We start from the raw sequence: 11920 nt of genomic DNA on the forward strand, positions 1-11920 counted from the left end.
TAGGTGTTACGGGTGTGATGACACCCCCCCCTTCCCTCCCCAGGCTCCCAGCTGCCCTGCTTCCACGGCTCCAGCACCATCCGCAACCTGAAGGAGCGCTTCCACATGAGCATGACCGAGGAGCAGCTGCAGCTGCTAGTGGAGCAGATGGTGGACGGCAGCATGCGCTCCATCACCACCAAGCTCTACGATGGCTTCCAGTACCTCACCAACGGCATCATGTGACACCCTGCCGCCAGCCCCAGGGAGCAGTGGGAGGGACGACGGGAGACTCCCTGGGAGGGTCAGTGTCCACCCAAGGGAGACGAATGGTGAGAGCACTAGCCAGGATCACGTGGTAACCGAGGAGAGAGCTTGCCCCTGGGGCAAGAGGAGTGTGTGGAGAGGAACCCCCTTTCTTTGACAGTATTACCACCTGACAGGCTCCGGGAGTCACTGCCCCCATGGACATGATGAGTTTGGGGGAGAGGGGACCTTTCTGGGGTCTGTGGTTTTCTTTGCCCTCCCCCAATCTGTTCTGGGCCACAGGGAGAGGGAAAAGGAGATTTTTGATACTTGGGGACTAGCCATACCATTGCCCCACTGGCCTCTCTCCCAACTCCACCCTGTCCCTGGTGAGGAGGGGTCACAGCACGCACCTGGTGCTCCCCCTACTGAAGGGGGATCTGGTTCTGGCCCCTCCACTTCCAGTGGCCCCATCATGGAAGCAGGGGAAGGCAGTCAGGCCTCCTTCCATGTCATGTAGGTCCAGTCCCAGTTCTGCCCCAAGCCCAGGGGGGTGGGGATACCTGTATCCATTCTGACCCCACTCCCTCTGGCCTAGGGAAAATGCTCTCAATTTTTTATTTTATTATTTTTTTTTTTTTTTGGTTTGAAATAAAGTCCTTAGTTAGCCACCTGTGTCCTCACTGAACTTGGCTGGAGTACAAAAAGCAACTGTGGCATCCAAGACAACACTGGGTTGAAGGCCCCCAAAAAGCCCGTCCTGTCCCTGCCAAGCCCAAGGCGCATAAAGCAGATGCCGGAATCAGGATTAAATCACTAGCAGTTTTAATGGGCTGAGTGCTCCCCTCCCCTCTCATTGTTAATATTATTAATTATTCTTATTACTACAAGAATAAAGGATTCCTGAGTACCTACCCCTTCTTCCCTCCCTGGTCCCCACCAGCCTCCTGTGGAGTTTCTGAAAAAAGAGAAGTGAAAGGCACTGTAGGAACTGGGCCTGGAGCTGGGGGAGGTGGGGGGCAGGCCCAGAGGAGGGGGGAGGGTCACCTCTCCTGGTGCCTAAGATTGGGAGGACCAAGAACGGTTGGGAGTATCTGTAAGTGTCATCATCCATCCCCGGGCCTTGGTATACCAGTTACACCTCCAAAACCAAAACAGAGACCGGTTTCTAACCCCCACTCCCCAACTACACACTAAAGGCCTGAGGGGGTGCTGATTAGTGTTGGGCTGGGAAATGGGAAAAGAAAAGGTCCTATCTAGGACCCAGGTGCCAAACCCAATATGGGACAAGGGAGATAGGAATGACTAGAGTCCTTCATGAAAGGGGGGGGCATGGGATTCCCTTCTCGCCTGGGCATAAAGGAGACAGCAAGCAGGGCAGCCCCAGGCTCCATCCAAAGCGCCCCTTAAAAGCTCCAGGGCCCCCTCTGCTTCCTGCAGGGGGCTGTGACCTAGCTGTCTCCATTGCCTCCCTGCCGAGCACGGATGAAAGCCATGCCATGGGTTCGAAAATGTGTCTTGAGGTTGAGTGGGCTGTCAAAGCCTTTGCCACAGACTTTACAGGCCAGAGGACCCCCAGAAGCAGGCAGGGGTGAGTCACCTGCTTCAGGCTCAGGCCCTGACTGGGGAGGCACCTCCTCCACAGCCCCAACTCCCCCACCAGTAACCCCTCCACATCGTCTTTTCTTGTGGCTGATGAATCGATGTCTGCTGAGGGAGCCGGGCGATGCAAAGCAGAGGCCACAGTCCCGACACTGGGAGGCCCCGTCGTCACCCCGAATGCCTCCCGTATGACCCTGTTCAGCCCCAGTCACGGTCCGGTAGCGCAAGGGCATCCGGCTGCTGGCCCCAGGTCCTGCTCGGAGGGGCTTGGCTGGCGGCGTGGTGCTGTCTGGCTCCTCGCTGCACGAGTCTGAGGACGGGCGACGCTTACGCCCAGAACCCTGGAGGAGCCAGGGAAACAGGTCAGTGGGAAGAGTGACCGCACACCTCTTCAAGCTAGCTGCAGTCCATTTCTGAGTGCCCTTCCCTCATCTGTCCACCTACCCCATCTCCATCCTCAACCTTACATGTTGGATCACATCTCCCAGGACCTGGGGGGCAGCCCACCCTCTGACTAACCCCTCAGTACCTGGGGACCACCCCGTGCAAGCCCAGCCGCCAGACTCGGGGACTGGGCGCCCAGCCGCAACCTGTGTCGGACTTGGATGTGCTTCTCCAAGATCAGCCGGCTACTGAAAGTGCGTTTTCCCTCTGTGCAGTACCTGGGTGGACAGAGCGAGGGGACCCACGTGGGATCTCCCGCGAGTGGAAAAGGGAAGCACAGGGAGCTAACTGCTGGACAACGAGGCAGTTACCTGCAGGGATAGACACGCTTGATGCCCTCATGGTTGACCCTGACATGGCGCCTCAGGCTGGGGGCAGAGCAAAAGGAGCGCTCACAAAGTCTGCATGGAAACTTTTTCACTGACTGGAGAGAGGTGGAAGGAGAGGGACAGTCAGGGTGAGAGAGCCCAGCATGGAGTTCCAGGGATCATGCCATCCATCTTTTCATTAGCACCCTGGGGCCACCCCACCCCAATTCATCTTCCCCACCACCACCTCTTCTACCCCAGGCCTCCCAGCTGCTGCCGCCCCCTCACCTTGCCATGTTCCTTCTTCATGTGGGCCACATACTCATCTTGTTCAGGAAACCAGGAGTGGCAGAGGCCGCAGGTCCAGCCCCCAAGCCCCCCACCCCGTCCCCTGCTGCCCCTGTTCCCCCGCGGTTCACGTCGGGACCTCTTAGCTGGTCGGGGGGGCTCAGGGGAACTAGGGGGTTCCTCTTCTTCTGAAGAGGAAGACGACTCCTCCGTGGGAGGGCCTGCCCCACCCCGAGACAGAGCCAATTCCTCAGGTTCAGGCTTAGGGGTAAGCAGGGTAGCCCCAGTCCCTTTCCCCCCAGCTTCCTCTCCCAGCCGCCCAGCCTGATGACTGTTCTGTGGGAGGGAGAGAAGGGAGGGTAGTCACCATGAGTGGGATGGGAGGGAAAAGGAGCTTCTCTATGGCTTACCCCCCCCCTTCATTTTCCCACAACCCCCATTTCCTAAATGTTCCATCCCCAGAAATATTTCAGCATGGAGTCTCCCGCCCCCCCACAATGCCAGCCCCACCCCCCCAACCCTTCTCAAGGGGTTCAACTAGAGTACCCACAGCCACCTTGAGATGTTCCAACATGGTCCTCTTCTGAGCAAAAAGTAAGGGGCAGGACGGGCACTTGAAGACACTGACACGCTGGGGCAGCAGATGCTGTTCAAAGTGTGAGGAGAGGAGAGGCTTGTGGGTGAAGACCGTGTCACACATGGCGCACTTGTAGATCAGCCTATGGAGCAGGGAGGGGCAGCGAGCGGTCAGGATGGGCCTCTCTCTTCCCCCCACCCTCCAAACTTCCAGCTCCCTGGGGTCTCACTTAGCTTCCTGGGCGCTGAAGCCAGGGTGCTGGGTGTAGAGGTGTGCGTGAGCGCTGGGTGCAGACTTGAAAGCCATGGGACAGATGGGGCACTTATGGAAAACTTCGCAATGTGATGTCTGGATATGGGACTTGATGGAGTTCACCCCACCAAACACCACTGAACAGCTTGGGCACCTGGGGGAAAGGGCCATGGTGAGCAGTGGGGGGCAGGGTACATCCCAAACCCTCCAACATCTCTGGCCCACAGTACCATTTTCTATGTGATCTGGATTCTGAGGGAAAAGAAATCTGGTCCCCTAGGAGAGTACTAAGAGAGAGACAGCAGGGTAAGAACACAAGGAGAAGGAGAAAAGAAGTGGCAGGATTGGCCAAAGGCTGGAGAAGGAATTCTAAGTGGGCAGAGGGCACAGATCTGGGACGAGAACTGGGCCAGGAAAGCCTCCAGAAGGACCCTCTCCACCTCTCCACGGGAAACTGAGGGGCAGGGAAGGGGGTGCCGCTACAGCCGACAGGAGCGCCAGTGAGCTTTCCCAGAGGACTTCAGAGGGCAAGGCAGGGATAGCCAGAAATCAGAGAGATGGTGAGCACCTGTATCCAACACGACGGGAGAAGTGTAGACAGGTTTCCCGAAGGTGGGCTTGGAAGTTGGCCAGTAAGAAGTTTCCCCCACACTCAGGGCAGACGTGGGGAGGGCGGCTCTTGTGCACGCGCTGGTGGGCATTCAGACTGCAGCGATTGGGAAGCATCATGGGACAAGTTGAGCACACCTGGAAAGGGCGGGTGAAGGTGATCCTGAGGGCACCAGAGATTTCCCCAGGCTACAAGGTTAGCACTGACTGCAACACTACCCAGACTAGAGATCAGGAAGGACACTCATGCTAAACCCTACCCATATCCCAAGCTACAGTTCTAGAGTGAAAAGAAGACAGGTACTTCCCTTCTTGCCACTGGAAGTTTCTCCCTACCAGGCTTGGTTGGACCACCCATATAGCATCCTGCCTTGGTCCTTCAAAATCTCCCTCCCCATAGCGTTTTCCCAGCCCTGCCAAGTCACAACCAACCAGTCCCCTCACCCCATTTCCTGTCCGTGGTCCCTCTCCCTGGGAGAAGATTGACTCACGTTGCTGGCAACCCCGGGAGCAGGGGGTCCGGCCTGCTGGAAGTGAGTGGCCATCCCGGCCTTGTCTCGACACTGCTCCTTACACTCGAGGCAGCGAAAGCAGGTGTAAGTGAAGGCAGGAGCAGAGGCTGGCGGCAGCTCGGCCGACGGGGGTGACGCCAGGGACTCGGCAGCCCCCTCCCCTTTGCCTGGAGTAAGTGGGGGTGGAGGAGCCACGGGGGGCGCGGCCACAGGCACCAGAGGTGTGATGTCTGGCTGTCCAACCATCTGGTCCAGAGCCACGGGCCGCATGACGAGATGGGAGCACTGCATGACCAGCCCCCTGTCCTTGTGCTCGCGAGCATGCAGGAGCAGGCTGCACTTGTTGAAGAAGACAAGGCGGCGGGCACAGTGGTTGCACGTGACCTCAATCCGCATGCTGCGGCGATCGTAGTGTCTCGCCAGGCTCTTCTCCAAGGAGAAGGCGTCCCCACATTCTAGGCAGCGGTACCCAGAAGGAGGCAGAGCCAGCCCAGCCTCTGCCGGCGGGCACAGATTGGGTCGATACGCTGGCAGCAAGTTCTTGCTGTTGAGGACCTTGTTGAAAGCCTCCACCAGCCCAGACTGGGTCCGAGAGATCACTGTGCCCCCAGCCCCCGTGGGCCTCGAGGGCTGCACCATCACCACGGAGGCACCGTTGACCTTCTGGCCCCCGCTCCCTGGTGTCACCCTCCCCTCAGATTTGGGCAGGGTCTGGGGCGACAAGCCAAGGATATTTTTGGCCACAGTCTTGGGGGTGGCCGAAGCAGGCAGGACCACGGCCTTGCGGGCCACGTTGGCTGCCATCAGCATAGCTGTGCTGGCGTTCTGGATGGTAGCTACCGGAAGCACTGTGCCCTTGAGCTTCGTGCCATCCCCTAGCTGGACACTCACCACTTTGGGGCTCTCAGGGACCTTGGGGAGGCCAGCCTCAGGCGGGAGGGCTCCTTCAGCCGAGGGGACGGCAGCAGGAGAGGGGTCAGGGTCTGAGGGGACACGTGTCACTGTTCTCGTGATACTCCCACAGGACGTTTTAATAGTTTTGATACGAACTTTGAGAGGTCGGGAGGAGCTGGCAGAGGCAGGGGAATCGTTGCTGTCCTCGTCAGCCGCCTCCGCCCCACTGGAAGGGCTCTGAGGGGTATCAGGGGCAGACTTGTCAGCAGTCCCCTCTCCTTCTTCATCTTCGTCTCTTGGTGCACTGGTGCCCAGTGGCTCTGGGGAGCTGGCAGGGCTTCCTGAGGCTGGCAATGACTTAAAAAAAGGGGCCCCCCCCCACCCGGGTGGGGGAACTGCTAGGAAGGGTGCCCACCTCTTTGGGGCTGGAGGCCACACCAGACCTGCCTGAGCCAGGAGGAGGAAGGGGGCTGTCACTGCCTGGCTCTGTGGTTCCTGAGGGTCGGGAAGAATCAGGTGGCAGCAGAGAAGGACCATTTTCCTGGCTCAATTCAAAAGGGGTAGAGAAAGAGGCTGAGGTCAAGGCCCCCTCTCGGGATGATGGGGCAGAAGGAGGCAAGGGGCCTGGGTCCCGGGGCTCAGGCCCAAAATGTGCAAAGAGGTCCAAGGAAGGCTTTCCTTCCCCTGCTTTGTCTTTCCAACTCTCTCCTCCGGGAGGAACGGAGGAGAGGGCAGCTCCTGAGGGGGGTGGCTCAGGGCCCCCAAAACCATTTTGTAGTTGTCGGGGCCCCACAGGCCCTTCCTTGGGCCCGGGCCCCGTTCGGGCTCCATCCCCACCCGGACCACCCCCCACAGAATCAGGCTGTTCAGGGCATACAGTGTTTTTGACAATAACGCTGACAGCAGAGATGTCTGGATGGGGAAGGCTATGGTCAGAAGGCTGGCCTGGAACTGTTGGCCCATCTCCAGCAGCCCCAGGTCCTTCCCCAGAAGATCCCCCACCACTGGGGTCTGCCTTCCCTTGGGCCCCAGGCCCCTCACTTTCCTCAGGCCCTGAATGTATGGCCTCGTTAGCATCAATATCAGGAATGTCAAAGGCAGCAAGGAGGTCATCAAAGTCTGGGGTCTTCATGTCCCCCATAGTGGGGGTGGGACCTACACCTGGGGAAAAAGGGAATAAGAGGGAGGAATTGAGTCTTCAGGGAGGGGGGACATCTTCCTTTCAGTTTCCATCCTTTCCCCACTCTTTAGCCTTGTGAAGAACCCTCAGACTGGACAATGCAATACAACAGTCATTTATTAAGGACCTATTGTGTGCAGAGTTCTGTGGTCGGCACCGAGGACAATACAAGGTTTAGATCAGACACCAGTTCTGCTCTCAAGGAGCTTACAGTCTAGTAGGGCAGACAAGACAACAACTCACACAGCTATAATACACAATACTACATGAAAAAGGGAGGCAACTGTGGGACGGTGGTACAGAAAACTGTCTCTGGAGTCAGAGCAGTGGGTTCAAATCTTTCCTGATGCTTACTTCCTGGTTACTTAGGGAAGTCATTAACCTCCAGGAGCCTCAGATTCCTCATCATCCCCATCCCCAATGATGGGATTGGACCAGATGACCTCGGAGGTCTCTTCTAGGTCTACATCTATAAGCTTATAAGAAAATTATAAAACAATATCCTAAGGGGAGAGCAGGGAAGGCTCAGGCTCTAAAATACGTATATGGATCCATCAGGAGACAGAGGGAGGTCAGGCATTTCCGGGAGAGGAAGGGAGGGAAAGCATGGAGCTGACGTGGATTTAGCTGAAGCACAGAACAGAGAAGGGAAAGACAGGATATAAGGTTGGAAAAGGAGAATAAGGCCAGACTGTGGACGGCTTTGAATGCAGGGCAGTTTAAATATGATGACAAGCAAAAGGAAACCATGGAAGAGTTTTATCAAGAGTAGAATAGCCATCTCTAAGACAAATGTTTCTGCCGGCAGAATGAAGAATGGAAATGTAGTCAGGAAGATAATGAGGAGGTTACTGCAGGAGACCAGGTAATTGGCAATGAGAGCCTATACTAGCTGGACATCAGTGGTGGGAGCAGGGATCCCAACTATTAGGGAGGCTGAGTTAACAGGACTTAGTAACTACTTGAAGATGAGACACTGATGACCCCCACCAGCACCTTAAGGATCCAAGCAGGGGAAAGTCCAAAAGAGCTGTGAGTAAGGGATAGTGGAGAAGGGAGGAAGGGATATGAAGGGACAGCAGAAGAAGGAAGCCAGAGAAAGAGATGGAGATGCATGTAGGCACGAATGTCCATAGTAGGAAGGATCTTGAGGAATTCAGACAGTTTACAGAGCGCTGAAATCAGCTGAGGCTTTAGATACAGACATGGGCCCTGTCCTTGAAGTAACTCCATCACTCAGCTCAGTACCAGCAAAGAAAAACAATTAATCAATAACTGATGATGCAGATGCTGATCTAGGCTCAAGGTTGGCCACAGAATCGATTAAGGTCATCTGTGGGTCAAAGCAAGCCTACAGAGATGAGGAAAGCAATTGGGCCAAGCGGCCAAAGCAACAGGCTAGGACACAAGAAAGGTTCAACCTCATCACAAGTTTCACTTGGCCTCAGCTTCATGGCCTATAAAAGGTAGAGAAATGATTCCAACTCCCTACAGTGCTGTTTTAAGAATAAAATCAAATAAAAATTGGAAAGTGCTACACAAAGAATACGATATCTTATCAAATTCAGATCAAATAAGGACATCTTAGATCTGCTAAGGATTAGGATGAGCGGGCAATGGAAATCGGAGGTTGGGACCATTTGAGACCATCCATAGTTACCCCATAAATTCAAATCTGGGCCAACTGGGGTGATTCTTATCAATTAGAAGGGAATATAAAGTGATCAATGTGAAAAATGGACTCGGGAAGACAGAGATACAGAGAGATTAGGAGAGAGACCCAGAGACAATGACAGCAGATCTGGTCACAAAAGGCCCAGCTCTGGGCCTCTCCTCAGTCACAAACACCTGCTGCTCAGTTCCCCAGTCTTCCCTAGAGTGGCAGACTTCCCTCAGCCAGCCCCTCCTTTCTTGTTCATATTTCTCTCTTCTTTCTTCCCAGGCCAAGGGATCAAGATGCAAAGGAGAACTTAATGGTGACACCTCCCCTTAGAAACTACCCCAGGATGTAAGAGGGAGCCAGAGGAGGGGCAGGACCCCGCCTTAGGCTGCCAAGGTAAAAAGCTTCTCACAAACAGGCACACTTCCACTCACCATCCTGGTGGTAACCAATTCCAATGAAACCCAGTCACGGTCCCTGACTCTGCCCTATGTTTTACCACATTAGTAGCCTTCAGAACCTTACCCCATCCTACCCCCATACAAAGAAAAAAGAGGGAAAAAACTGAAGTTTGGGCAGTGTCTCCAAAACCAAGTCTGAGTGAGGGAGTCTCTACCTCCACAAATCCCCTCCTCTTTCTCTTCTCTCAAGATGCCTTTGGATCTCCAGGGGCCAGTTCCCTCACCTGTCCCCAGCCCCAGGATGGTAACTGGAGACAATCTCTGCAGGTGGAGCAAGTACTAGGGACCTTTGGGAGCAAATAGAGGGGGGAGGGGGGAACCCTATCCAGCTCCAGGCAAAATGGGGAATCCTCTCCCATTCTTCAGCAAAATTCGGCTAAGCTCCAAGTGGCCCCTTGCTTTTGTCTTTGGTGGACGCTCTCAGAAGAGCTGCCTGGCTGTTTCTCCTGAGGGCCCCCAGATTCCTCCTTTGGGCTGGGATAAGTGACTGATGGTGAGGTGGCCGGTGGAAAAGAGTGTCTGACTATTGAGGGTACAGTAAAGACCAGCTCCCCACCCCCACCTCATTCACACACCCCTCTCTACAACTAGTTTGTCGCTCAGGCTAGGTTTCTGAGGTCATCTGATAGCAATGCACATCAAAAAGCAAAAGAAGCCTGGAACTCAAGGGTGGAAGCGCTTTCCTGTCTCCAAGTCTCCAGGTTTTTTTGCTGCCCACCCCCCTCAGTTCTTCCTTCTGTTCTTGCCCAAAAGCCAAAGGAGAAGGCTGAACAGGAAGAGGTTCACAGCTCAGGCCCTAGCTCTCGGCCCACTCTGAGCATGTGGGGGGAGGGGAGGGGTAGGAATGGAAGGGGAAGGAGTGCTCCACTTTCCACGGGCTCCCACTGCCTGGTACTGAGGGTGAGGTGGGGCAGGGGAGGGAGGGGAGGTGGCCAGCGCACACTAGGCGATTAGGCTGCAGACTAGCTGGGCAGCAGGCGGAATTAAGTCTCTGCCATCTGCTGAGGCACAGGGTTAGAAGAGTGCAGCGAGGCAAGGCAGGGAACGGGTCCAAGGACGTGGAAAAGCGAAGGGGGAAACTGAGGCTGCAAGACGGGGGCGGGGGGGGGGGCACTCGAGGTCCTCCGTACAAGCTGCTAATTAGGGTCTCCGAGAGCTAAGCTGCAGCAGCAGCAGCGGCTCGCGCCCCGGGGGTGTCCCACCCCCCTCCTCTCCTTTGCAGGAGTTTAAACGCCAGTCCTCTGGGTCGCCTGTAATTGACCACAGTCCCGGTCTCCTGGGGCCAGCTCGGACCCTGTGCCGGCTCCCGGGCTCCAGACTCTCCGGGGGCCCCCAGGGGTGGGGTGGGGTGGGGCGGGGCCCCAGGACATCAGATTCCCTGGGAGGCGCGAGCAGAGGGGGGGAAGGGGGGGAAGGGAGGGGAAGAGAAAGGGCTGACCCGCAGGCCTCAAGCCTTTGAACCCGGCCCCGGCGTGTCTTAAGGGGCGGGCGGGCGGGCTTCTGGGGTCGGGAGGGGAAGGAGGGAGGGCTGCTGGTCCGCGACTCCTTTTCCCCGGGGCGCAGGCACCATGTTGGGTCGTGCTCCCTCGAGGCCTCCCCGGACCGGTCCCGCCCCGGGCTGGAGGCTAGGGGGAGGGGGCCGGCACCGAGGTGGCTCCAGTCCCCCGGGTATTTACCTGGCTTGCTGGGAGCACGGTTCTGCCGGGGGTTCACCCACCCCAAGCCGGACCCAGGTGGGCGGCGGCGGCGGCGGAGCAGCATCCTTACGGTACAGATTTCCACCCCCAATCCCCCCGACGCCTCCCCCTGAGAGAGGGGGGATTTACCCAAGTGGGGGAGGGGTGGGTATTTACCCGCCCCCAGGAGGGGGCGGGGCCGGGGGCGGGTATTTACCCGGGGCGGGCTTACTTGTTCTGGTCCCGGGCCAGGCTGACACTATGCGGTCTTTGCCCAGCTTCTGCAGCCGCTGCTGCCACCGCCTTTCCCGCTGCCTCCGTTTCTCACCTCGGCTACTTCCTGCTTCTCCACTGTAGAGCTTTTCCCCCTCCCTCAGCCCCTTCGGCGCTCCTGGCCGGAGCCGCCTGCTCCTGCACTCGCCATTGGATGTCACACCCGTCGTTCGCATTCTAGCCCCGCCCATAACCAGATGCTACTGGCTTCAGCTGACGTCGCTCTGGACGAGGTCCCCGCTCTCCTCCAATCCTCATTGGGCCGGGGGCCTCGTCACTCAGAGGACTCCGCTCGCCATTGGTCGTTATCCTGAAGGAAACCTGCCCACCCCTCTTACCTGAGCTTCTTAAAGTTCATTGGCGGAAGCTCCAGTCGCTTACCAACTGCCCAGCCTGATTCCCTCTTTCCCCATTGGAGTAGATTACTCTCCGACGTCCCTCCGTTCTCCTAAAGCCCATTGGCCTGTCTTCATATATGCAAATACGAAAGAGTTTTCAGTTTCCATTTGATGGAGGCTTGGAGAGGGAGGGGCAGCTCCTCCTTGACTCTTAGAGAGACCCGGATAGGAAATACCCTGTCCACGCCAGTTTCTCATACAAACGACCTTTACGACTGTACGCCGCGCCATGACACTATGGGGACGTCACTACGTCACCTGTCGTCATGACAGATTCTGGAGTTGGACAGTGCCAGTTTTTCTTGTCAGTGTGGTGACGTCACACCAAACTACACGTGGCCTAGGGATGTTCCCACAGCCTCACTTTCCTCACCTTTCCTTTCTTCCTATGACGTTGTGGGGGGCGGGGGTGGGGGACACGTGGAGTATGGCTTGACTTGGGTGTCCAGTGACCGTCTTACCTGCCCCTTATGGCCCCTTTGTGGCCATTGAGGAGCCTCTTGGCCTCCTCTGAGAAGCCTTCCCCAACCACCCACCTGGAGTCTCCCCTCACTTAATTAC

General features: G+C 56.8%; 2 protein-coding genes across 5 annotated transcripts in view; one reads left to right on the forward strand and one right to left on the reverse strand.

Moving 5' to 3' along the window:
- Positions 1-1135, forward strand: part of LOC114043194 (phosphatidylinositol 4-kinase beta) — a 25830-nt gene extending 24695 nt beyond the window's left edge. For all 4 annotated transcript variants that reach the window (XM_027862218.1, XM_027862220.1, XM_027862221.1 and 1 more), the window contains one exon: positions 44-1135. In XM_027862218.1, coding sequence (XP_027718019.1) covers positions 44-225 — 182 coding nt within the window. In that variant the 3' untranslated portion in view covers positions 226-1135. The remainder of the gene's footprint in view (positions 1-43) is intronic.
- LOC114043193 (zinc finger protein 687-like) lies at positions 1034-10806 on the reverse strand. The gene is given in 10 exon segments (XM_027862217.1): positions 1034-2168; positions 2357-2489; positions 2583-2695; positions 2868-3203; positions 3424-3586; positions 3674-3850; positions 4265-4443; positions 4797-6101; positions 6103-6872; positions 10689-10806. Coding segments are annotated over 10 exon segments (3753 nt in total). The 5' UTR covers positions 10774-10806; the 3' UTR covers positions 1034-1676.
- Positions 10807-11920: the final 1114 nt, after the last annotated feature.

Source organism: Vombatus ursinus, unplaced genomic scaffold (genome assembly GCF_900497805.2).
Source record: "Vombatus ursinus unplaced genomic scaffold, bare-nosed wombat genome assembly UNPS02014768.1, whole genome shotgun sequence".
NCBI classification, from domain to species: Eukaryota; Metazoa; Chordata; class Mammalia; order Diprotodontia; family Vombatidae; genus Vombatus; species Vombatus ursinus.